Source organism: Alosa sapidissima, chromosome 23 (genome assembly GCF_018492685.1).
Source record: "Alosa sapidissima isolate fAloSap1 chromosome 23, fAloSap1.pri, whole genome shotgun sequence".
Classification (NCBI taxonomy): domain Eukaryota; kingdom Metazoa; phylum Chordata; class Actinopteri; order Clupeiformes; family Clupeidae; genus Alosa; species Alosa sapidissima.
Window position 1 is genome coordinate 18,592,790 of NC_055979.1, and position 27,335 is coordinate 18,620,124.

The 27,335-nt window shown below is 46.4% G+C and overlaps 1 protein-coding gene across 2 annotated transcripts; it reads left to right on the forward strand.

The window, feature by feature from the left end:
* Nucleotides 1–115: 115 nt before the first annotated feature.
* cand1 (cullin-associated and neddylation-dissociated 1) lies at nt 116–26,797 on the forward strand. Of its 2 annotated transcripts, none has more exons than XM_042080457.1 (15): nt 116–435; nt 4,186–4,329; nt 6,945–7,099; nt 8,215–8,338; nt 10,774–11,030; nt 14,834–14,939; nt 16,927–17,072; nt 20,096–20,394; nt 21,791–21,932; nt 22,874–24,367; nt 24,611–24,706; nt 24,815–24,984; nt 25,318–25,482; nt 25,686–25,793; nt 26,206–26,797. In XM_042080457.1, exons 1-15 carry the CDS (start codon nt 368–370, stop codon nt 26,428–26,430), a joined length of 3,699 nt encoding a protein of 1,232 aa, XP_041936391.1. In that variant the 5' UTR covers nt 116–367; the 3' UTR covers nt 26,431–26,797. The 2 variants fall into 2 exon arrangements, with proteins under 2 accessions (XP_041936391.1, XP_041936392.1); XM_042080458.1 differs by having other exon boundaries at nt 20,096–20,388.
* Nucleotides 26,798–27,335: the final 538 nt, after the last annotated feature.

Genomic DNA, 27,335 nt, shown 5'->3' on the forward strand with positions numbered 1-27,335 from the left:
GGCTAAATATTTTACAGTCTACATTTGATTGACAACTGATGCAACCATTCATTTGTCATATTAGGTCTAAGACCCGCCTCTTATGAAACACTTTCAACTTTGACCTCAGCGACAGCGTCTGGTCTAGCAGCTCCTCCCTCTGCAGAGCGAAGTAGGATCTCCATTCAAACACATCCAAACTCCGCGGGATGAGTATCAATTTTACACTTACTAGCTGCTGATCACCACTTCGCCATTAACATAAGGAAAGTAAATTAGGAGAATCTGTAGCATTTGACGCCCGCAATAGTGAAACGATTGGACAGTTAATTCTGGACCGCGATATACACAAGTGGTTGCTAGCAAGCTATTCCAACAGACTGCAAACATGGCGAGCGCCTCATACCATATCTCTAATCTTTTGGAAAAAATGACATCTAGCGATAAGGATTTTAGGTAAGGTTTACTCTCACACACTGAAGAATGCATTCACAGAAGTATGCATGCTTTAATTCACTCTGCGTTGCATTTAAACTATGTAAACTAAACATGCGATCTCACGTTATGGTGGGAACGTCGCATAAGTGAGTTAACGTTAGGCCGCAAACCACTCGCTGTTTTGTTTAGCTAGCTAACGTTAGCTGGCTAGTCAATGGTGACATTAACGGAAATAAGAATTTCAGGCTTGCTGTCACGTAACTTAGCGTCTACTATGTTGACAGTGCATGTTATGGGTCAAGGGGTTTTTGTTGTTATCTTACCTAACTAAAATATCTTAGTCATCATCTTAGTCATGATTGGGCTGTCAACGACACTCATTTCAGCTTAGCATTTGCTGCCTGTGAAGCTAGCTTGCTAACCATTGAACTTCTAGTAGCCAGCTGCAAGGCTCAACTAATGCAGTGTTGTCTCGTAACGAAAGTGCTAGAACTCTGTTCTGTGTGATCCTTAATGATCATTAAATATACTTTTTAAAAGCATTAGACACAGCTAAGAACCAGCTAATTGAATCCCTTGTAGATATAACCCCACCGATTTTGGCTAACGGTTGATGAAGCTAACCAACCACCTTGCTATCCGTTTAGCTAGTTAGTTACTAGTTAGCAAAGATGGTTCTCCAAGTTTGGATTAGTAGCGAAGACTAGCGTGTCATGGCTAACTTGCCTTGTTAATGAACGTCAAAGTTGACAACTGTTAAGTAACTTAATCATGGAACATATGCTTTAAGATGATGAAGCTAAGTGGACTGTTCATATACATAGATATTTTTTTCAAGATGAATGTGTAAAGATCTATGTAACATTGTATAATGATAATTTAAGTGGCTCACTTAACGTTAACACCTCATTTAAGAGGGCTAGCTCGTTAGTTTAATGTAGTGCTAGTGTAATTGGTTCGTTAACGTAGTTAACATTTGCTACTTAAATGTTACAGCTGTCTATACGACTATATCAGCAGTAAATAATGCTGTCAATCCCTTTTTGGGAAACTTTTGTATTTTCTTTTGAGAACTTTATTCATGCCAATATCATACATAGACAAAATGTGTTTGCCACGTTTTGGTGAATTTCGAGTGTTTGTGAAAAATCATCATTCATCAATGTCGTTCACATAACTAGCTATGAATTTTACATTTGGAGTAGATCAGGCTAGCTTTGTTTTAATTCAGTCTGACAACAACATGTGTTTTGTTTGTTTTTATTTAAAAAAGGTCTGTACTTCTGTGCACTGTAGCCGAATCAGTTGCTGTACAAACTGCACACTGGAGCTGTGTAGGTTGGGGTACTTGAGCTGATGATGCTTACTTGCAGGTTCCTGATGTGGTGTACTTTCCAATGACTGTTTCCCCTCTGTGCTAGCTATTGCAGTGTCACTTATTAGTGTAACATGCCACATTTCTCAGAGATGACAGCCAAAGGCTGTTTCACGATTCCGGCCGCCAGGCTGTATGATGAGGCCCTGGCCTCCATCTGAGAGATCTCAGTCCATTACTATCAGCAGTAACATCCTTCCATTTTGAATGTAGGCCACTATACATGGATTTCTATGCAACGTCACGAAAACATGCGTGTGCAACCAAGAGGCAGAAAGCACCATAGAACAGCATAGAGCAATGCAAAAGAGCAAAAGAATAAAATGAGTTTTTGTGCTGAAAACTGTACCGATTGTAGCTTACAGCAGCTGACACTTAGGTTAAGTTTATAACGTTGTGGACGGCCACCAAGCGTCTTCTGCCCCACGGCTGCGCGCACATCTAGTTTTGTTGGTAAACGGGAAACCTGTGTATTGTGTGGCCCATAAAATAACCTGTCACTGCCCTGACCCATGTGCTTAGATGCTATGATTAGATGTGGCACATATGTGTCTCTTAGTGGCATCATGATGAGGAATAATGGTGATGTGTGTGTGACCATGCCATTTAGCAAACAGTGTCAGCGGATAGCTCCATCTCAAACTCTGTTCTCTTCCTCTCCCCACTCTTTTCCCACTCAGTCAAGTGCTCAGGGTCTGATCTGGGTCAGCTTAAATAATGTTATTAACTCTGATTCATCTCCTCGATGGTGGCCTGCCTCATCCCGTTCTAACAACCCTCATCATAGAACTCTCTGTGTATGTATTTGTCTGTGTGTGAGAGAGTGTGTGAGTTAGACAGCAAAGACATCTCCTTCGATTACCCTCTGGGAAATATTTGCCCACACACCAGCTCAGTTGTGTGTGTGTGTGTGTGTGTGTGAGCGAGATAGAGAGCGATTCTCTTTGCATTATACATTAGCCATGAGCCAGCACTTGCATCAAAGATGCCTTGACTTCAGAATTCTGCCGAAGCCACAGCGTTTAGCTGGAAAGTGAAACTGTTTGATTTTGTGTAGGTTTCTGCCAAAAGCATGCAGAGTGAGCACTGGGTGGGGATGACTAATTAAATCCTCACATCTTTTTGAAGTTCTTGCCACCATAAGACAGGAGGTTTGGTTTGTTGTTTCATGAAGCCCAGCTAGTGTTTAATCTGGTGCCTGTTGAAAATGGATTACATCAAGTCAGCCTGCACCACTCATCCTGCCAGGCGAGGTTATGATGGCTACACTTTTCCCAGCTCATCGACTCCTACATGTTGGCTCAGGTGCCTCTTGTAAACAGAACCCTCAGGTGACATTTGCCTTGTTTGCCTTGACTTTGTCTTATTATTCCTAGGTCCTTGAGAATTTGTAATGTAGTAGAATGATGAGTCAGTGTGCACCACAGTAGGGCCAGTTTGCCAGATGAACTGACTGGCTTCCACTCTTAGTCTCCCCATGCTGTCTGAAGCACCCTCTGGAAACGATTGCCTTTGATTGGTTTTGATATTAGATGTAACAGACACTCCACATAAAGCTGGGGCCCTTGGGGGCCTATGGCAAGCCATCCAGCACCTGCAGCTCCTCTCAGGCTTAGCTTATGATGGTCACTGCTCTCCTCACTGACTAACTCCCTCACGTTACTTCAGGCTGCCTAAGCTGTGGGCAGCAGAAGGCCTCTCAGGAGACCATGGCCTCCTTTGCCCTGGACGTGTGCTGAGGAAGTCATCCATATATGTGCAGTATTTGGCAATAGGAGGGAGTGCATTGGGTGTGGAGGTTGGTGGCACAGGCAACTTAAAGCCATTCCCAGCGTTTGGGACTTTGTTCCGGTCACAGGCAGTGTTTATTTGTCCTTTGGGCGTCTTTCTCATTACAGTGGGATTTGATGAGTGCTGTCAAAGTCCTTTTAGGCAAGTCCCTCCACTCAGCAGCCATATTGCAACGGTTTTTGGGCACTCAGCGGGCATCCTATTCGGCAGAAATGCGCGTGTGCAAGGCTTTACGACACCAACCTTGTTCCAGTGGCGAGTTCACAACACATGATTGACACGATGTCTTCACAACACACCATTTGATTGGCTCAATGAATTCACCGTGGCCTACTGGTTAGCGCTTCGGACTTGTAACCGGAGGGTTGCCGGTTCGAACCCCGACCAGTAGGCCATGGCTGAAGTGCCCTTGAGCATTTAAAAAAAGTTAATTTTGAGGCTTGATAGTAGGACAAACTGCAGTTGAAAATACCAGTACTGACACAATTCTAGTGATATTGTTGTGGGGGGCAAACCATGAATTGATGAACCTCATTACCAAAGTTAATGGTAGAACCGCTTACTGTCTTTTTAACCATACTGCATGTGCGTCTCACTTTCAGATTCATGGCCACTAACGACTTGATGTCAGAGCTGCAGAAGGACTCAATCAAGCTGGACGACGACAGCGAACGTAAGGTGGTCAAGATGATCCTTAAGCTGCTGGAGGACAAGAACGGAGAAGTGCAGAACCTGGCTGTCAAATGGTAAGGGCACAGGACCCGATGAGCTGTCTGCTGCACAACCTGATTGAAAACATGCCATGCTCCAACTTTTATTTCAAGACCTAGAAAAAAAGCATGTCATTTTCAGATTGTATTGCCAATGCAATCACACCAATTGATCTTTGATGATCAATGCTCTCTATCTTTTCACCTGGCTTGGGTGACAAAGCAGTTTGTGAGGATTGATGTAGTTCAAACCAATTCAGTGCATGATCTTGGACAAAGTTGTTGGAGTGAAACACCTGTGAAATGTTCATGTGGTCCCTGATGACTTGGTGATCTTTGTGTACTGTGACCTGAGGACCCTATGCACAGATAACCTGTTTCACACACAGGGCTCAAAATTAGGACCCCCCAAGTGCCAATGGCAAGTATATTTTTGTATTGCCGGTTGAATTATGGCAGGTACTGCGCCATGTTGGCGTGTGGAAAGCGGCTGCTTATCAACTGCGAGAATAGGCTACTTCAGTCGGTCATGTTAAACTGGCTTGCCATATCAACTCTGCTGCTTCAGTCTGTCATGTTAAACTGGCTTGCCATATCAACTCCGCTTTGCATCGTGGTTCTGTTTGCCCAATGTTGACATGATCAGGATTATTTAGGATTTATTTTCCGATAGGCTATGCGGCTACGGGCAAAGGAAACTTCACAAGTCTTACAGTTATTTGGTCACCCTTTCATGCATCTGCTGAGAAAACAACTTGATCGCCACACAAATTGAACTTTCAATGAACTTTCAAACTACTCACGGAATGATATGCAAGAAGTGATTCATAGCTCAAAACCCTTTGCCACGGTCATATTTTTTTTGCAGTGGTCATTATAGCAAAGATGCTTGATTACTGACCAAGATAGAGCAATGTAATTTGTTCACTCCGCTTCAACACTGTCTGATTATAGGCTACAAAATTATTGGACCTCTGAACATTAGGAAGGCCCGTTCATTTTAATAGAACTTGCAGCCGAACTTGTAATCTTCTGCAGCTTTCTGAAAAGCTGTATAATAGGCTAATGATATGCTACTTTCAAAATAGTTACGAAAAGCATGGTTTAGTTTTGGTAAAAATTTGCCGGGTCAATTTGGCCACTTTGGTACTAGGCCAAAAAGTTCATTTCCAGCCCTGTTCACATACATGCGATAGGGTGACCTTAGCTTTGAAAAGGCCCAAGCACTTTAGATCTTGCACCTCAGGACAGGTCTATGCAAGTTCATTCAGAAGTGCTGTCATGTACTCTGAGTTGAGACTACCGGTGCTTTTCCCATAGGCCCCTGTGATCAACTCCTTCAGGGTGGCATGGGTACAGTAGTTCTTTCCTAACCTATCTACCTTTCTGCATAGGTGGTGTGTAGGGCGATGAATTAATTTGGCCACGGTTTTGCGTGGATTGAGTGCTTACATGCCCTGATCTGACACCTTGGGATTTTCTCGATTTTTATCTGTGCTGTAGGGATTGATTTTTGTTTTGTTTTTGGTTTATTAAAACCCTACACGGCTTAACCAGCGAAGGAAGCCAAGTTGGCACCTGGTCAAGTAAACTGCAGTATTGATATTTTCCTCCTACTGGTATCTGTGATGGGAAATCGATAAGACAGATCCCCTCTGCTTTACGTTGCCCTCCATATGCACATTTTTAGTGCCAAAAAGTTGAGAGCTCGAAGCTTACTTTTCAGGGGGGTTTTTTTGTTTGTTTTAAAAGGCCATAAAGTTTTCATCTTAGTGGCAGCAGTTATTACTGCAGGTTGTTATAACCTCGTCACTTAAAGACTGCAGCTGTAACCCGATACACATCCCAAGCATCTTGAATGTACCCCCGACCCTCCTGAAGCATAAACACTGTTTGATGTCCAGGTCCACACAGGAGCATGACTGACCCTAGTGGAGACGGTTGAGCAGTAAACTCTTATTTGACCTGTTGAGATCTCATTCTGTGATATCAGTCAGGCCTGAAAGTTGTCAAGCGTGGGCCAGACAGTGTGAGATTTGAAAGTAGAACATTATGACTACTTTGAACATTTGTGATAACTTTAAATTACTTTAGATATTAAAAATAATAACCAAGTTTGTTTGGAACCTGGATAGTTCACAAATGCTTAAAGGCATTGCACTAAGCCGTGGCTAGGCCAAGCCTATGGAGTTTGGCCTTCCTTACGGTGCACTAAGCCGTGGCTAGGCCAAGCCTATGGAGTTTGGCCTTCCTTACAATGCCTCTGGGTGTGATGAATCGGATGTTGTCGTTTATGGAGAGCGACGACTGCACGGCTCCCGTAAACGCCACGTCATGAGCCTTTCAGCTGGGCCAAGGAGCGGCGCAGAGGAGCAATGAAAATGATGCAGTGCGCTCTTAAACATTGCGTCAGCTTCAGCCAGGTTGTTTGGAGAGAGCTGTTCTCTTCTATTGTCAGGCAGTCTGAGCACTGGAGACCTCCTCTTTTAAATGGCGAGGCGATTTAGTGCGTTGAGATGCAGGTCAGTCTTATTCAGCTTTGTCAACGAGATGACCAGGACGTGTGTGTGTGTGTAAGCATGATATCTGCATATTGACGAGAAGCACTCTACTAATGGTGTGTGTGTGTTTCTGTGCGTGTTTACCGGCAGCCTGGGCCCGCTGGTCAGTAAGGTGAAGGAGTACCAAGTGGAGACAATCGTGGACACATTGTGCACCAACATGCTGTCGGACAAGGAGCAGCTCAGAGACATCTCCAGCATCGGCCTGAAGACGGTCATCGGAGAGCTGCCACCCGCCTCCAGCGGTGAGAACCTCATGACCTCTCACCTGTCACCTGTCTCCAGCATTAGTTACAAATAATGTCATGTAATGTCAGAATTGTAGATAACAGAAGTATGAATTATACTTCTTTATGAAAACTACTTTAATTAGAGGTGGACCTCTGTCACACAGGATAGCTTTTTTGGTCTCTCAGAAACCTGCCCTAGATATAGACATCTGAAGTTCGCCTACAAAAAAAAACCAAAACGGCCATCTTTGCCCATATACGGATATCCGGTTGTTAATTGAAGCTAACTACCTATGGCAAGTTGCATTGCAAGTTAGCTCTGGTGTAGCAAAAATCTAAGTGTGCCGCCTTCACGTACCATAGATCACAGTATCCACTCGAAGGCAGAGGACAAAAGTGTGTTCAGGAAAACGTCTGCATTTCAGACTTTTTCCATCCCCGTGAGAGATAATTCAAAATCCCCATGTTAATAACAGGTGCGATAATTCAAAATCCCCATGTTATTTTCCCATAGGAAAAATCGCCAGATACCGGATCAAAGATGGCAGCTTTTTTGTAGGCGAACTTCAGAGGTCTATTTGACCAAAAGCTATAGTCATAGTTCACCTTTGTCTGCAGAAGCAGGCTTTGATGTTGAAGGGGCTCTCGGGAAGTGTGTGTGTGTGTGTATAAATGGGGGGCTTGTGTTGTGTGTGTGTGTGTGTGTGTGTGTGTGTGTGCGCGTGTGTGCGCGCCCCCGAGTGTGTGTGTGTGTGTGTGTGTGTAAAGGGAGGCTCTTGAGTGGGGCTGTGTGTCGGCCGAGTGCTCTGGAGTGTGATGCTCTGTGGCTCACAGTGGCTCTAAAGTCTGCTCAGGCACTCCCACATGCTGTCTGATGGCTGCAGGCGGGAGAACAGAGGGACCATTCAGATGGACATGCGCGCGCACACACACACACACACCGTGGCAGTCCACCATGGAAATGTCCTGTCATGCTTGAATGCATGCTGCAATGTTCTCCTTTTCTTGTGCATATACCTATACATATTTATTTCTCTCTCATCTCTACCAACTCATTGACAAGATTTTCCTCCCTTTGGTGTGTGTGTGTGTGCGTGTGTGTGTGTGCGTACGTGTCTGTGCACCCACAGGCTCAGCGCTGGCAGCGAGTGTGTGTAAAAAGATCACAGGACGTCTCACAAGTGCCATTGCCAAACAGGAGGATGTGTCCGTGCAGCTCGAGGCTTTGGACATCATGGCAGACATGTTGAGCAGGTATGGCGTCCTGTGTGTGTGTGTGTAGGGTCTGTGCAGCTTGAGGCTTTGGACACCATGTATGGCGTCCTGAGTGTGTGTGTGTAGGGTCTGTGCAGCTCGAGGCTTTGGACATCATGTATTTTGTGTGTGTGTGTGTGTGTGTGTGTGTGGGGTCTGTGCAGCTCAAGGCTTTAGACATCACGTATGGCATCCTGAGTGTTTGTGTGTAGGGTGGGTGGGGTTGCATGCTCGTTTCAAGGTTCCAATTTAGGTGGGTGTGCTGAATGTTCTTGAGCATCTGGAATGTCTTCATAAGAAGCAACTGAGAGTGCTTTCTTTATGTGTGTAATTGTGTCTTTGCAGGCAGTAAGTGCGTGAAGGTGAATGTGTGCAAACTGACTGAGGTGTTAATGCTGGTGTTAAAGGCTTGGAGAAACATTGGCTAGTTTTGTCTTGGGTGTATTTTGAGAGAGAGAGAAAAAACAGCATTGTGATGGACTCTTAGGAAGCAAAATTCTGCTCTTCTAGACTCATTTCCATTTAGTTTTCCCTACCGTGTGTGTGTGTTACAAAATATGGGTGTCAGTGAGTGTTAAAAAGGCATAGAGAAGGTAGTATCTGTGTGGAAGAGGGATGGTGTGTGTGTTTAAGAAAATAGTGTGTCCGTGTGCTGACTGCCACTGTGCTCCCACTCGATGGTGTGTATCCACGCTGCACGGAGCGGCATTCTGAATTCTAATAAGCGGCTCCTCCAGACCTGTTCCTGCTGGGCTTTTAAGAGTCGTGTTGTGTGTGTGTGTGTGAGAGAGAGAGACTGGGTCTGTCAGAATAACACACACGCCCCTTAAGTCAAAGTCTGCTTTATTGTCAATTTCTTCACATGCCCAGACATACAAAGAGATCGAAATTACGTTTCTCACTATCCCACGGTGAAGACACGGTGATATTTTACCAATTAAGTCCACAGACAAACATAACATTCAAGTAAACAATAAATGAGTAAATAAAAAGGCACATACAATGAAGAAATAAGAGCAGCAAAATTGGGTTGAAATTGTGCATAGACAGTCAATATAATAGTGCAAAGTCAGGCCAATAAATGGCTGAGGTAGTTCTGTTTGACCTAAGTAAGCAAGTGTCATAGTGGTGCAAGTTATGTAAGAGCAGCAGAAGTGTTGTGTTTTCAGGACAACAACAACAACAACAAGTTGCAAAGTGTGCAACTTGTCGCCACCCTCCTGCAGTTCACCCACAGCCCCACCTGTGTGGCGATGCCACCCTTTCTGCTGTGACTCGTGAGGAGGGCACCAAACACGGCATCCTCTGAAGGAAGAGGAGGAAGCCCACCTGAATTGCGCCCCCTGCTGGCCTGGTGGTGGCTTCTACTCACAAACAGAGAGCGTGGAAATGTCTCACAGCATGCAGAGCCTGACCTAGCCACTGGAAAACAAACACAGTGAAAGATTACTGCTGCTACAAGACCATGATGCTATGAGATCATGTGTGGCTTATGGAAGCAGGAGTGAAGTTCAATATCCTACGCTTGGGCTAAACATTAAGGGCTCAACGTGATTCTGCGTCAGCTCCACAGTGTAGCTACTCCGCCGTTTTATGGTTCTGCGTGTCGGGTTGCTTTGCATCGCGGTGCATTTCACCGCCATAACGCTCGGTGTCGCCTGTGTCTGCGTCGCTCACCACCGAAACAATAGACTGTATGACCGAAACAGTACTCAGAATGGCAAACCCCATAGACTGTCGTGCTAAAATATTAATCCTATTTGTTTGGCCTTTTCTTGTTTAGATTTTGTAAAAAGTATTTTTACGTCATTAAAACCAAAATATGTCTACATTTATTTGCAAAGCTTATGTCAGTGAACTAGCATGTTGCTACTGTAACTCCCCACAGTAGATTGCTTGAAACACTAACTATCAAAACAAACACACAGGACGAGTTGACCAATCACAGTCCTTGCAGTCTGCGTCGCCTCGAGGGGTCGGAGAGGGGTTTGAGGCGACGCAGAGGGGTATGCGGGGGTACTTTAGTCTGTTCATGGAGTTTTATTGTGAAAACTGTCAGCAGCTGTTATTCCACCTCTGTCATTCTTTCTAACCTCTTTTTCTTTTCTCTCTCTCTCTCTCTCCTCAGTTTAAAAAGAGCAAAACAACATATCACTCTCTCATACTTGCCCAGTCTCCCCATTTTCACACAACAAACCCCCAAACAAAACCTTTAATTATTATCCTATAAATTTGCTAATTTATAGTAGAATACATGTGGGTCTAATAGGACGTCTCTGCTATTATCATATTATGTGTCTGAATGGGGCGATGATTCCATGGTTTGAAGATTGACTCTCTCTCTCCTCTTCTCTCTCTCTCTCTCTCTCTCTCTCTCTCTCTCTCTCTCTCTCTCTCTCCTCTCTTCTCTCTCTCTCTCTCTCTCCCGCTCCCAGGCAGGGTGGTCTGCTGGTGAACTTCCACCCATCCATCCTGAGCTGCCTGCTGCCCCAGCTGACCAGCCCACGGCTGGCCGTACGCAAGCGCACCATCATCGCCCTGGGCCATCTGGTGATGAGCTGCGGCAACCTGGTGTTTGTGGACCTCATCGAGCACCTGCTGTCCGAGCTCTCGCGCAACGACTCCATGTCCACCACGCGCACCTACATCCAATGCATCGCCGCCATCAGCCGCCAGGCCGGACACAGGATTGGTGAGGAGACACACACACACACACACCTCTGTCCCTGTCTTTACCTCCTTTTTGCTCTCCTCTTCCTCCTCCTCTTCTCTGCCCCTCTCTTCCTCCTCCTCCTCTTCTCTGCCCCTCTCTTCCTCCTCCTCCTCTTCTCTGCCCCTCTCTCTCCCACTGGATCGCTGGAGTGGTAGAGCAACACGCATCTCTCTCCACACACTTTCTGTCACTTTTCTCTGTCTCCCTATCTTTCGCTCTCTCTCTCTCTCTTCCCCCTCTCTCTATGCCACTTTGTTGTTCAATACCTTCACTTCTCATCTTTCTCTCCTTTATGACACTCTTTTTGCCCTTTCTCTCTGTTTTCTTGTCCCTTGTGTTCTCTCCTCCTGTTTCTACTCTTTTTTTTCCCATTTTTCACAGACTCCTCTTCTCATTCTTCTCTCGAAATGATGTCTTTCCAAATCCATGTTGGTCTGTCTCTCTCTCTTCCTGTCCCCTCCCTCGTTTCCTTCCCTCTGTCTCTCTGTCCCTCTTTCTTTCCTCATTCTTTCCTTCCATCTCACACGCTCTCTTTCTCCATCTCATGAGCGAGCGTGTGTGTGTGTGTGTTTGTGAGAGGCCTCACTCTGGCAGCACCCAGAGGGACCTTATTACGGCAACAGTGGATAAACTATGGCCTGCTCTGCTCCTTCTGGAGCGGTGTCACACTAAAATATGCAGGAGGGGAAAAAGAGTCACCTCCATTTTTTTTTTTCCACCTCTTAGTCCTGTTTATATTCTGAGGAAGTGGAAAAGTGTGTGTGTGTGTGGCAGGTAGCGGTTTCAGAGCAATGCAAATGATCTCGGCATGTAATTGAGGTGCAGCGTGGCCCTGAGAAATGTCCCCAGCCGTGCCGAACCCTACAACACAAGCAAATCACAATTACTGCCTCCCGGCTGTAAAATGTCTGTCATCTCACTTGGACGACTCCGCCGTGATCTAATTTATCACAAAGTCGGGATGGGGTAATTTTGCCAGTGATGGGGGGGGGGGATAGTGTGCCAAGACAACTTTGGAGGTGTTTCTTTAGATAATGGTTCGGCCCCTAACATCAAACACCCCCATTAGTTGCAAGAGTGGTACAATCTGGAATCCTTTCATTTCGGTGTTCAAATTGGGGTGGCTGAGGGTCAGAATGAATCTTGATTACATGAGGTGGTGAGATTTGCACAGACCAATATATTTCTGTGTGTATGTGTCCCTCATTCATATCTCATGGAAGTTTTCCCTTGTTTTTAAGATAGTTACTGCTCCTGTGTTGTCAGCGTCTAGGAATGACCTTTAAGATCATTGCTGTCAGCAGTATTCATTGTAGCTAGACAGCTATATATCCCTTTGGCCTTTTAAGAGAAAAATACTCACCCATACGATTAAACATGGATTACCCCCCTGTGTGAGTGTGTGTGAATACGGCACACGACGCTGGTTTTTGTGAAACCGGTGAGGTTTTGTTAACGGTTACGCCTTGCATGTACACGACGCCGGCAGTTTAGGAGACTGAAACCGATAGCTTTTGAAACCGGCTTCCGAAGTGGGAACTTTTGAAAACGCCGGCTAACTTTCGCCGTGTAGACGCCTGTAGGTGCGAAGCCGGACACTTCATGACGACATAGCCCCACCTCTCAACTCAGCCACGGCACTCGACCTGACATGTTGCTTGTCAAAACAAACCAAACCATTTATTTATCATATTAAAATGTTTTTCTTTCCCCTGTCATGATTTATGTGCACAATGTAGCCTATCAGCCTATAGTGGCTAAGTTAGAAGCACACGTTAGCTTAACTTAGTTAAACATTAGCTTACTGCATGTTAGTGTTTTCTCCAGTGGTGCTCAGACCTAATGCAATGCGTAGGCTAAGCATTTGAAATTTCACATAGCAGTCACATACCTGGAAAATGAACTTTATTAGTTTAACAGTTGAATTGAAAACCGAATTGTCTGTAGTCTCCTTATTTCATGCGACTGCTTAACCAGAGCACTTATTAGACATTCTCTGGCTTAACAAACTGTTTCAACAATGTTTTCTTCTACGCGATTCACGCGAAATTATCGTGTAGCTTCTGCACAGCGGCGCCATCGACTGGTCTGGCATATGCACTACAGCACATTTAGCCGGTTACACCTCTGTGTGTACATGCGAGGTTTTTTCTTGCCGGAGTCGTTAAAGGTGTGAAAGCGGTAAGAGAAAATCCACCCGGCGGTGTTGTGTAAACGGCCTCTAAACGGCGTGCTATCTGGATGCTGTCATCGCCTGTAACTTTGTCATCTGATGGGGCACTTGCAACAGGCGCTGAGTGCTGTGCAGTTAGAGCTCGAAACTACAAGTAGTTTAGAGTTGATGGAACACCACACACACACTTTTATTTACACACACACACACACACACACATATATACGCACACACACATGCACACACACATACGCGTATACGCACACACACACACACACACACACACATACACACACACACACACATGATATCCACATCATCAGGCAATTACTGCCCGCTTTTGATGCTCCCGAAGACGGCCGCGATTAAGATGTGTGAGATTACTGCAGCCTTCTTCTTGCTATCTCCCTCCTCTCTCTCTCTTTTCTTCTCCTCTCCCTCTCTCCCTCTGTCACTCTCTTCCTCTCAATTCATCCCGTTTGCTGCTTTAATTAAGAGCTTTTTGTCATCTTCTAAAATCTCTTTCATGATGAAGCAGAAAGCTGTCTCTTAAATTGAGTCATGCTCAGAAGCCATTTGTTATTCTGCCAGAGTTGCTGAGCTTTTCCTTTTGAGGTTAAAGAGTTCCACCTCCTCTGGCACACTCCTCCTGCCTAGGGGAGCATTTAATTTAAATAAATAAATGAATAATCTTTTTAAAATGTATATACATACATACAATACATACATACACACACACCATCCCTACCCTAACACACACTTACATAACAGCAATGATGGTGAACATTGTCCATGTGTGTGTTGTGTGTGTGTGTGGGGATATCATGATCCATGTTTAGTGGCTAGTGTGGACATAAAAGTGTGGAAACAAAAATATTTATTTGTTAATATTGTAGTTGTGAAACAAGACGAACATTTATGGACACGTGCCAAGTAAGATGGTGTACATTAGGGCTGCAACTAACGATTATTTTCATAGTTGATTAATCTGCTGATTATTTTCTCGATTACGGTAATTGATTAGTTGTTTGGTTGATGAAATGTTAGAAAATAGTGAAAAAATGTTGATCGTTGAAGATTATGTCTTCAAATGTCTTATTTTGTCCACACACCAAAGATATTTAGTTCACTGTCATAAAGGAGTAAGTAAGTTAAAAATATTCAAGTGACACAAAAATCGACATCAAAATGTTTGGTGATTTAATTTAATAGTTGACAACTATTTGATTAATCGAATAATTGTTGCAGCCCAAGTGTGTGTTGTGAGTGTTATTATGTGTGTACCGGTATGTGTATTTTGTTTAGGTTGGTTTTCAATGTGTGACATTTTAGCCTTTATATATATATATATATATATATATATATATATATATATATATATATATATATATATATATATATATATATATATATATATATATATATATATATATATATACACACACACATACATACAGACACCAGGACAGTTATATGGGTATACCGTATATGTGTGTAAAAGCATCATACATGTGACGTGTAACTATATGCATGTGGAATGTGCGTGTCGTTGCACAGTGAGTGTGTCTGTGTACTGAGATGGTGCATGTGTGTGTTCCTTCACCTCCAGGCGAGTATCTGGAGAAGATCATCCCGTTGGTGGTGAAGTTCTGTAACGTGGATGACGATGAGCTGAGGGAGTACTGCATCCAGGCCTTTGAGTCGTTCGTCAGGAGGTGTGTCTCCTCCCTCACCCACTATCTCTGACTGCCCACCCCCACACTCTGTCAACCCCTGTTCATGTTTATGATTGGAAACGGCACTTGATGCTGCATCATCTCTCTTACCCCTCAGGAACACAGACACACACACACACACACACACACACACACCATTAATGCTGACTATCAATTCCTGTGTAAGACGGACAGGCATGTGATCTGAGAGATCAAGTCCTCGCTTTTCTCACCACAGATCCATAAACCATTTCAGGATGGCTTATTAGCTGATATAGGTCTTTGATGAAGAGTTGCATGTGGCGCTAGTCTGGCTAATTCAAAGGTGGAAAAAAGGCCATCGAGTGTATCTCGACAAAATATGACGTAAAAGCGAGTCGATTTCGGTCTGCTTGGGTGTCACAGAGCACAATGTTTTAAACGGTGCAGACGTAGTGCAGAATGATTGGGATGTCAACTCAAAGTTCTAGAGTAGTTCAAGTTGCCTTGGTCACGGTGTGTGTCTGTCTACTTTTGTTTCGCGATGACAAGTAACGTTAATGTTGTTATAGAAACTAGTAGAGGTTCTATTCGACAATGTGTCGCTTCCACTGGACTATGAAAGCCCACAGCTCCACATCTGTTGGCAGCAATTCGTTTTAGTCGAGCGACACTAGCCGCCAGGGCTATAAATTGACTGAGACAGGGCTTCCCTTTGAATAGGCTTACTGTAGTGTCCAGACTCTCATAGGTCAGTGGGGAGTTAAGAGTGCAGTGGAGTAGTCTTCAGCTCACATAAACAGAACTGTTTGGTTTCTGTTGAGACGAGTCGCACAGATAAACATTCATAAGGTCTCCAGTGGCCTTTACAGCTGACCTCAGTGACCTGATGGCATTTTGCCTGCAGGCTGCTCTGAAAATGATGCTGATATAGTGTCTTGCACAAGCATCTACACGGGTATTATGAAAGGCAGTTTTCATTGAATATGAGTTCAGATTGTGTTGCGTGCCTGGTTATGGACACCTAGTATCTTGAGTAGTTCCCTTCACCCAGAGCTGTGTGTTGTCAGTCTCCTGTTCCACCCCTGCTGTAATGAGCCTGTATTGATAGCATCAGGTAGCATTAGTGCTGTTGATTAGCCACGGTGACTTTGCTGGAGAGCAGCAGGGAGACGAGCTAAAACACATAACACACACACCAGGGGCCCTAGAGCAGGATTAAGATGGTTCCCTGTGGAGACACACAGACACACAGACTCGCAAGCAAGCCAAAACACAGTTTGGAGGGTTTGAGCAAAATGAGGGTTCCAATGGAGGTTACCTTGAGTGGGTTTTCTGAAACTCTAAACACACACACACACACACACACAGTTTCTCTCTTGGGTTTTTGTCTAAAGCCCCTTCCATGCTGAGTGTTTTATAAATGAATTCTTTAATCTTTAAATCTTTTATTTGCACATTTAATCAAATAAGTGCACGCTTCTCCGGCAGAAAATAGGGTGAGGCAGGGAGGGGTAGAAGAGTACCACAGCTTGAAGATTATGAGCAGTTATGGATTTTTGGTGCAGTGTGAGGAGATGCAGAGATGAGGACACACACCACACACACACACACACACACACACACACCAGTTGTTTCCCCTCTCTGTTGTACACATTGTAATGACTTTGTATGTTCTCGTTATTAGTCTCTCTCTCTCTCTCTCATCTCATTTTCAGTTCAAACATACTTTATTAGCTTTACTGTGGCGCAATACAATTGCTTGAGCAGTTGGAGATTAACAATAGAAAAGGTCCATAACAAAGTGCTTTTGTAAACAAGTAATTTGCAAATAATTGTCAAAGTGTGGGAATCAATATCACAAAGATAAGCTTGTTGTTGTTGTTGTTGCTGTTGTTATTGTGGTGGTCTTTCTCTCACTCTTGTTCCTCTGCTATTTCCATCTTTCTCCTTTTCTCTTTCCCTCTCTCCCTCCATCCATCTTCATCTCTCTCTCTCTCTCTCTCAGGTGTCCAAAGGAAGTGTACCCACATGTGCCCACGGTTATCAGCATCTGTCTGAAGTATCTGACCTATGACCCCAACTATAACTACGATGACGACGATGAGGATGAGAATGCCATGGATGCCGACGGAAACGATGAAGATTACCAAGGCATGACGTCTCATTACACTTGATAATAATTTGCATGTACAAACAACAGGGCGTTCATATTACATTACGGAGTGTTTTGAGTTTCAACGAAAAGCGTCACTGGTCTAGTCAGGATGCCTCTAAACCGCTACGAGCTTTAAACCTTTTAGAGCTTCAAGATTCAGCTCCTTGTTGAGTGTCTCAAAGGCCTATCCAAACAAGTCTACACACACACACACACACACACACACACACACACACACACACACACACACACACACACACACACACACACACACACACACAGCGCAGAGCAGAGCACACTGGTGATCACGCGGTTCTCTGTGCTCTACTGTAGGTCCTGCTGTGTCCAGTCTGTGCTCTGCTAGTCTAGAGGAGTACGCCTGGATTCAGGGGGAATTAGGGCGGGGGGAATGTCTCTGATTTGGAACAAAGCTTTTTTCTATAGCCAATCGCGGAGAGGTGGCAGACCTTGTGAGTATGCACATGTACGCCGTTTGCCTTTGTAGCCATCTATGGTTAGCCTTTGCTTAGGCAAATGAGACATAACTTCTGCAGAGGTTTAAAGCAACTGTTGTTACCAACTACGAACGTTTGTATCGGCAGGTATTTCGCACTGGTTTCAGTATGGACTTTTGCCCATGAACACAACGGAAGTGAGATCAGTGGGCGTCTCTGAAAGTAGCTGTTTTCCGGTTGTGAAGGTTTTGGCCCAGAAGTTCGTTCAGCATGATGCGAACCTCTGGGTACTCAGATTAGTGCTCTCTCTGGCACTGCTGATGGGAGACGTGCGGGCAGATGAACTACCTACTGACCTTGTTCATAGTTCTCTCCATTTCACTTGCTCAGTGCAATTTCCTGATATTTAATCTCTGTTTCTCTCTCTCTAGCTATCTCTCTCTCTCTCTCTCTCTCTCTCTCTCTCTCTTTCTCTCTCTCTCTCTCTCTCTCTCTCTCTCTCTCTCTCTCTGTCTGTCCCTCTCCCTCTCTCTCTCTCTCTCTCTTTCTCTTTCTATCTCTCTCTGTCTGTCTCTCTCCCTCTCTGTCTATCTACGGTATTGATTTTGCTGTTGTGGCGCTGTCACAGGCATGGGCTAATTGCTATGGTGGAGCTCTATGGCCGGCTGAGTTGTGCTTAAGACGTCTTGGTCTTTCATGGGCCTCTTATGGTGTCAGTGAATCGGTGGCTCTGCTAATGGACTCCACACACACACACCACCACCCCCCTCCCTCTCTCCCTCCCTCCCCCTTCATTTCTACTCCATGGAGCAGAGAGCTGTGGAGACTGACATGCTGTTGGCTTTAAGAGAGAATGAAGATCTCCCTCACGCCCCACACACACACACACACACACACACACACACACACACACACACACACACACGGATAGACCACACATACACAAACTCACTCCTTGACAGCGTCCGTCCTTTTTATTCTTGGCGGTCTGAGGAACACTTTTGTTCTTTTTCTGTCGGGGCACGTATGGGGACGGAGAGCGCTTTGGTCCAAACAGCACGCGGCGTCTAGTGCACGCTGGCGCCACATGCTGGTCTCTTATTGTAGGTCGGGGGCACCCTCAGTGGCGTCCCTGGCACAGTTGGCGTCCTCCTCCATTTCATGTCTAAATCTCACCACATCTTCCCGTGCTGCTGGTCTTCAATAATTCATCCTCTCAGCACGCCTCAGTGTAAACAGGACGGTCTGTGTGTCTGTGTGTGCACGCCCATATGAGAGAGAGAGCTTGTGTGTGATGTGTCCACCAGGGGTTTTTGTGTGTGTGTGTGTGTGTGTGTGAGGTGTCTGTCTCAGCACTCGAGGAGTTTTCCTGGTGTGTGTGTGTGTGTGTGTTTGCATGCATTTCCCATTTCCCTCGCCATAGCTTTCAGACTGAGATGGAATCCTGGGCTTATTTGATCTCTGTGTTGCTCTCTGTGTGTTTGTGCGTCAGGTTTTTATCCCCCTTAGCGCACACGTGACTCTGTGTGTGTGTGTGTGTGTACTGTACATGAGCTTGAGCTTGTCATTTCATCATTGTTTCCCCCTTAGTGCACACAGGACTGTGTGTGTGTGTGTACATGAGCTTGAGCTTGTCATTTCATCATTTCAAAGGGTTTCAGACCCTCTTTACCCACCACTCAGACTCTGGAGTCTGGAGTGTTTACAACTCAATAGCTACAGTTCTTTCATTTTAAGAAATGCATGACCACATCCATAGCCCATGGAGAAATTTGGTGAACAGACACACACACAGACACGCACAGGTTTAGGCAGCGCCGCCATTTTAAAGCTTCTCTTAATTAGAACTCAATGGGATTGGACAGGGAAAAGGCCCTACTGAATTGAAGCCGCCACTCTGCTGCTGTTAGCGCATTGCCTGTTACGCTAATGATCAAAGACTCACTCAAACACGTTCCCCCCCCCCCCCCCCCCCAAACACACTGATTTTTTTTTAGGCCTGAAGGCACCCGTCGGGCCAACACTGAACAACAACATCAGCCGCAGCAACAGAATTCTAATCATCCGCATTGAGCCCCACGAGAGTGGTTATTGACTGTTCTTTAGCACGGTAATGTTGGAGCTTGGGAGCACTCTGAGAATGGCTCTCTGTTTCCCCTTCTCTCGTCCTGTTCTCTTAGAAAGCCAGCCTGATTTATAAGACTATAAGTATTGCCACTGTTGATATTGTGTATCGTTATGGGTATCAATATGTAGAGTGTGTGTGTTTGTGGATTTGGACGTGTGTGTGTGTGTGTGTGTGTGGAAGGGGCTGAGGTTGCAGTCTGTTATGCTGTATCTGAGTTGGTTGTTGGTAATAACCCACTGTTCACTGGACATGTATTAATTTCTCTCTAGGACGTAGGAGTGTGTGCGTTCGTATATGGTTCTTATACCCAGCATGCTCTTCCTCCGAGAGCTTGAGCTAGGTGTGTGTGTGTGTGTGTGTGTGTGTGTTGAATTTCCTTTGTTGGTTGACATACCCCTACCGACCCTCTCCTCCTTTCTCTTCCTGTTCTAAACAGGAAGTGATGACGAGTACAGCGATGATGACGACATGAGCTGGAAGGTGCGTCGGGCGGCGGCCAAGTGCCTGGACGCGGTGGTGAGCACGCGGCACGAGATGCTGCCCGAGTTCTACCGCTCGGTGTCGCCGGCGCTCATCGCCCGCTTCAAGGAGCGCGAGGAGAACGTGAAGGCCGATGTGTTCCACGCCTACCTCTCGCTGCTCAAGCAGACGCGGCCAGCCCAGAGCTGGCTGTGTGACCCCGACGCCATGGAGCAGGGAGAGACCCCGCTCACCATGCTGCAGAGCCAGGTGGGGGTACGCAACGCACACACACACACACACACACGCCATGGAGCAGGGAGAGACCCCGCTCACCATGCTGCAGAGCCAGGTACACACACACACACGTCATGGAGCAGGGAGAGACCCCACTCACCATGCTGCAGAGCCAGGTACACAACACACACACACACACACACACGCCATGGAGCAGGGAGAGACCCCGCTCACCATGCTGCAGAGCCAGGTGGGGGTACGCAACGCACACACACACACACACACGCCATGGAGCAGGGAGAGACCCCGCTCACCATGCTGCAGAGCCAGGTACACACACACGCCATGGAGCAGGGAGAGACCCCGCTCACCATGCTGCAGAGCCAGGTACACACACACACACACACACACACACACACCATGGAGCAGGGAGAGACCCCGCTCTCCATGCTGCAGAACCAAGTGGGGGTTCACAACACACACATGCATGGAAGCACGCATACACACACCATGCACACCACTTTTACTTTTGTGTAGCAGCATATTGGATACCTGCTCGAAACAATAATGCCATACAATGCATAACCAATATTCGTTCTGCCACTATGCTTATTTCAGTCTTGCACAGATGACTTCAAAAACATAAAGTTTACAAGATTAATGGACCTGTGTTGAATCTACACAGCCTACTCTCACACAAATGGTTCTCCATTGAGAAACTAAACCAGAGCAAGGGGCACACACTTGGTGGCTAGCGTGTTCCTGTAGCTCGGCACTTATTACTGTAGCTCGGCACTTCACTGGAGTTGAAGGAAAAGTAAACAAAACTACATGGAGGAAGTGATGTCACACTCTTCGAAGAGCCCCGTCACTTTTTCTGTCGGGAAAACGGTGTAATTGAGTGGTATTGTTTCCAGCAGGTACCCAAAATGCTGCCAAAGTGGCTGGGGCATCTCCTATGCTAATTTAGTCAGACTCGTCTGTCATGCCAGCTACAGCTGGATACTTCTCCACAAGACGGATTTTTACCTTGACAAGAAATATCATGACATTTTTGTATGGCCAGATCTTGTGGCACGAGATCTTGTCACACCCCTACTAGTAGCAACCTATATCTGTCCTCTGTCAAATACAATTGCATTTTCAATTGCAAAACTGTTCAGGAATTATTATTATTATTATTATTATTATTATTATTATTAGTGGGACGCACGTATTTAGGACAGCTTTTATTTGAAGTTTTACGGTACATGAGCTAATTTCATATAAATGTACCTATATGAAAGTAGATTCAATTGGAAGATGTCATGTACATCCATATACTGGTTTCCCCTGGATTAGATAGGTTGATGTGTGTGTGTGTGTGTGTGTGTGTGTGTGTGTGTGTGTGTGTGTGTGTCCAAGTATTGATGTGTGTGTGTGTGTGTGTGTGTAGGTGCCCATGATCGTGAAGGCCTTGCACAAACAGCTGAAGGAGAAGAGTGTGAAGACTCGCCAGTGCTGCTTCAACATGCTGACTGAGCTCGTCAATGTGCTACCCGGAGCGCTCACGCAACACATCCCTGTGCTGGTCCCAGGTACACACACACACACACACACACACACACACACACACCTCGCTCACTCTGTCTCTCTCGCTCTCATGCATAAAGGCGCTTGCTGACTTTCTCCAATAAGCTTGTCAGTTGACAGCATACAGCGCTCACTCAGAACATACCTTCTGCTTCAGGGCATTGCCTCCATCTCTCTCACACACACACACACACACACACACACACACACACACACTCACAGTGTCAAGCTCCAGCCTACTCTTCATGTCTGCTCCATCAACCCTTTCGTCTGCACTAGCGCGAGGTAAAGGAGTCTCTGTTTTTTCTCACCATGAAAATCTCCGTCTGTCTGTGCCTGTCAAAAATGACTCGGATGCCTCCAAGGAGGAGCAGTGACCTTTAAAACATTCCACAGAGGACCTGGAGCGCTGTGCAGTTGCATAAGCTGTCTGATGAGCTTCTGTGAGACTCCCCAGGTGGAACAGGTCCTGACAGTCCCGAGCTTTGTTATCCCTGTGTCAGGCATGCACATACAGGATCTGACTAGCAGGGCTGACGGTCCTAAAGCAACAGTTTTGGCAAACCATAAAACAACATCTTCAATAAAACTTAAGAGAGATATTAGAATTAAATATATCATAAGACTCCTTGTCATCTTTTGACACTGCAGTTGAATTATGCTCAGTTCATTTGTTTCATTTTCGCTCTGTTCATGTTATTTATGGAGAAGCCAAAACAATTGAAGAGCCCAGTCTGAATCCTCGCCAAAGCCTGTGTTGAATAATGATTAGCTGTAATCTTACTTATTGACAGTGTTTAATGTTTGGCATATATTAAATGGAGCTTTTAATTAGATTTTCTTTTATCGCTATGCAGCCCCTAAATAGTTATTGAAGGGCCCTCAAAACATGAAGCAGTTAGTTAACATTCTCAAACTTCTCTTTTTCTCCCTTTCCCTCTCCTAGGAATCATCTTCTCCCTCAACGACAAGTCCAGCTCGTCCAACCTGAAGATTGACGCGCTGTCCTGCCTGTACGTGATCCTGTGCAACCACCAGCCGCACGTCTTCCACCCGCATGTCCAGGCTCTGGTGCCCCCAGTGGTGGCGTGCGTGGGCGACCCCTTCTACAAGATCACCTCGGAGGCTCTGCTGGTCACCCAGCAGCTGGTCAAGGTCATCCGGCCGCTGGAGACGCCGGACGCCTTCGACGCCACGCCGTACATCGGCGACCTGTTCGCCTGCACCATCAAGCGGCTCAAGGCGGCCGACATCGACCAGGAGGTGAAGGAGCGCGCCATCTCGTGCATGGGTCAGATCATCTGTAACCTGGGCGACAGTCTCGGCGCCGACCTGCCCGGCACGCTGCTCATCTTCCTGGAGCGTCTGAAGAACGAGATCACGCGGCTGACCACGGTCAAGGCGCTGACGCTGATCGCCGGCTCGCCTCTGCACATCGACCTGCGTCCCGTGCTGGCCGAGGCCGTGCCCATCCTGGCATCGTTCCTGCGCAAGAACCAGCGGGCGCTCAAGCTGGGCACCCTGGCCGCGCTGGACATCCTGGTGCAGAGCTACAGCGACAGCGTGACGCCGGCCATGATCGACGCCGTCCTGGCCGAGCTGCCGGCGCTCATCAGCGAGAGCGACATGCACGTCTCGCAGATGGCCATCAGCTTCCTGACCACCCTTGCGCGCGTCCACCCCGAGGCGCTGGCCAAGATCAGCGGCGCCATCCTGGCCGAGCTCATGGCGCTGGTGCGCTCTCCGCTCCTCCAGGGCGGCGCTCTGGCCGCCATGCTGGACTTCTTCCAGGCGCTGGTGGGCACCGGCACGGCCAGCCTGGGCTACATGGACCTGCTGCGCATGCTCACGGGCCCCGTGTACGCGCAGAGCTCCGCGCTCGCCCACAAGCAGTCCTACTACTCCATCGCCAAGTGCGTGGCCGCCCTGACCCGTGCCTGCCCCAAGGAGGGCCCCGCCGTGGTGGGTCAGTTCATCCAGGACGTCAAGAACTCGCGCTCGACCGACTCGATCCGTCTGCTGGCGCTGCTGGCGCTGGGCGAGGTGGGTCACCACCTGGACCTCAGCGGCCAGCCCGAGCTCAAGGCAGTCATCCTGGACGCGTTCGGCTCAACCAGCGAGGAGGTCAAGTCGGCGGCGTCGTACGCGCTGGGGAGCATCGCCGTGGGCAACCTGCCCGAGTACCTGCCCTTCGTGCTGCAGGAGATCACCGGTCAGCCCAAGCGTCAGTACCTGCTGCTGCACTCGCTGAAGGAGATCATCAGCTCGGCGGCGGTGGCGGGCTTGAGGCCGTACGTGGAGAGTGTCTGGTCACTACTGCTCACGCACTGCGAGTGCACTGAAGAGGGCACGCGCAATGTGGTGGCAGAGTGCCTGGGCAAGCTCACACTCATCGACCCCGAGACGCTGCTGCCGCGCCTGAAGGGCTACCTGCTGTCCGGTGAGTCTCCTACACACACACACACACACACTTAGCGCTACTGAAACATGTAAAGTGGAGAGCAATCAAAAGCTGTTTTGACTGTAAACAAAAATGTATTTGTTTTCAAAATCTTTATCTGGACTTGAATTTGTGTCAACAAAAAGCCACATACTGGACCTTTAAACTATTAAATGTACTATTTTTTCAGACTATTAATACTGTATCAATGAAACAGTGAGTAACCGTCCATCTCTTTTTCAGGATCCTCATATGCTAGAAGTTCTGTCGTGACAGCCGTCAAGTTCACCATCTCAGATCACCCACAGACCATCGACCCCCTACTGAAAAACTGCATAGGTATCGGTTATTCACCTATTTAATCTCTTATCCAATGCACTATACTACCTCTACCAGATATGAATACACCTTCCTACTCCTCAAAGATGGTTTTGTTTTGTAATGAAGGTGACTTCTTGAAGACGTTGGAAGACCCGGATCTTAACGTGCGAAGGGTTGCTCTAGTGACGTTCAACTCGGCCGCTCACAATAAGCCGTCACTGATCCGAGACCTGTTGGACACAGTGCTGCCCCACCTGTACAATGAAACCAAAGTGCGCAAGGAGCTCATCAGAGAGGTAATACCGAACACATACACATACACACACAATTACAAACAATCATTTAAATGTAACATAAAATGCTAAAATGTAGCAAAAACACGCTCAGTAGTTCCATTGGTTACACACACTGCATCAGCAAAGTCACCTAAACACTGTGTATCAATGGCAGAATCTTGTCTGTTATTTACTGTGGTTCACACGTATACTTATACGTCAGCTCCATTTCTGTCTTTCTGGTGATGACTTGGCTTAAAAAAAAACAGGCATAAAAAAAAATGTATACTTTTTTTTTTTTTTTTTTAAGCTTAATCTTAAATCTGCCCAACACACTTGCCCTTTGTGACTCAGGTGGAGATGGGTCCGTTCAAGCACACCGTGGACGATGGGCTGGACATCAGAAAGGCGGCGTTCGAGTGTATGTACACACTGCTGGACAGTTGCCTGGACCGACTGGACATCTTCGAGTTCCTCAATCACGTGGAGGACGGGCTCAAGGACCATTACGACATCAAGGTGGGAAGCTGACTGGACACCCTTTTAGCATGTCTTTGCATAGTGTATGTAAGGTGTGTTTGCGTGTGTTTGTTTGTTGTGATTCAGGTTGTGTACAGTGTTTGTGTATGTTTGGTCTAGTAAGTATTTCTGTTAATGAGTGTGGTGAGTGAGTAAGTTTTGTTTGGTATACCTTCAAGTGTATGTGCGCGCGCTTTCTCCAGATGCTGACATTCCTGATGCTGGCAAGGCTGTCCTCCCTGTGTCCCAGTGCTGTGCTGCAGAGGCTCGACAGACTGGTGGAGCCACTCCGAGCCACCTGCACCACCAAGGTACACACACACACACACACAGCGCACATGTGTTAACACGTACAGTGCACCAAAGTAAATTTTATTCCCAATTACATTGTCAGCACAGAAGGGTAATGCACATACACATACCTTCCCATACATACACACGCACACACACTGGCAAACACGCACAAATAGGACACGTTTGGACATGCTGGCACAATACTTGATGATTAGTTGTCATGGTGTAACCGAAACAAGCACAATACTTGGTTCCTTGAAAAGGACCTCCATTCTGACCGCTCTGTGTTCTTTTCCTCCATTTTGACCACTCTATATCTTCTTTTCCTCCATTCTAATCACTCTATATCTTCTTTTCCTCCATTCTAATCACTCTATATCTTCTTTTCCTCTCTCGTCGGTCTCCATTCCCCCCTCTCCCTGTCCCCAGGTGAAGGCGAACTCAGTCAAGCAGGAGTTTGAGAAGCAGGACGAGCTGAAGCGCTCGGCGATGCGGGCAGTGGCGGCCCTGCTGACCATCCCCGAGGCGGAGAAGAGCCCGCTGATGAGCGAGTTCCAGTCGCAGATCAGCGCCAACCCGGAACTCGCCGCCATCTTCGACAGCATCCAGCGCGACTCCACCTCCGCCAACATGGAGTCCATGGACACCAGCTAAGCACCCAAAAAACCCACATGGAGCAAAAAAAAAAAGAAAGTAAAGAAACACCACACCATACAGCGATGGTGTTAAATGATGGTGACGAAGACAAAACTGACTTAATGAAATATGAAATCACCCCCCCCCCCCCCCCCCCCATGACAACGATGCGCTCTTCTTTTTCTTCGTCCTTGTCGTTTTCCCCACAAGATTAAATTGCATTTAAGAGAAGAAGAAAAAAAGACAGAACTTGAAAGAAATACAACCTCCATGAAAGGAGAAGCCTTTTATTGTTCCATGCATTGCACTGATTCAGCCGTTACAGGAGGAAACAAGAAAAATAAGAAAAAGAAAAAAAAGTGAGAAAAAAAGACTAAAAACAAAACACCTGAAAATACAAAAAGCTCCTCACCAAGCTTCTCAAAGCCTTTCTAGTTTTTTTGTCTTATTGCTTTGTGAACAATGGAGGAAGACCACAAACGACTCGGCCGTTCATCGTTCCTTTCCACTGCTTCCATTTCTCCCCTCGCTTATTTTCCCAACAGTTTGGGTCCATCTTTTATTTTTCTTTGACCAGTAACTTCCAAAAAGGACCAAGAAACCCCCACCCCCAGCCTGCAGTATTGGCTGTTGGAGGAGCTTGAGTCGGGCTGGTTGTACATACCCTGGAGGTGGGGGACGGATTGAGAAAGGCCCAGTAGAGGATTGGTGCCTTTTGGACTGGGAACTTATTTCACCTGTGTGGATTCAGACCAGACTTAGGAGACCTCATGCGCAATGTTTGTTCATTTCCAGGCACCAAGATAGCAGGACCATGTGGTGTTTTTGTTGTTTTGTTTGTTTCTTTCTTAACACGGAGTATTCCTTTCCGCATTCCGCTACATTGACCACCTTGATCTGTTGATTTGGTTTTGTTTTGTTGC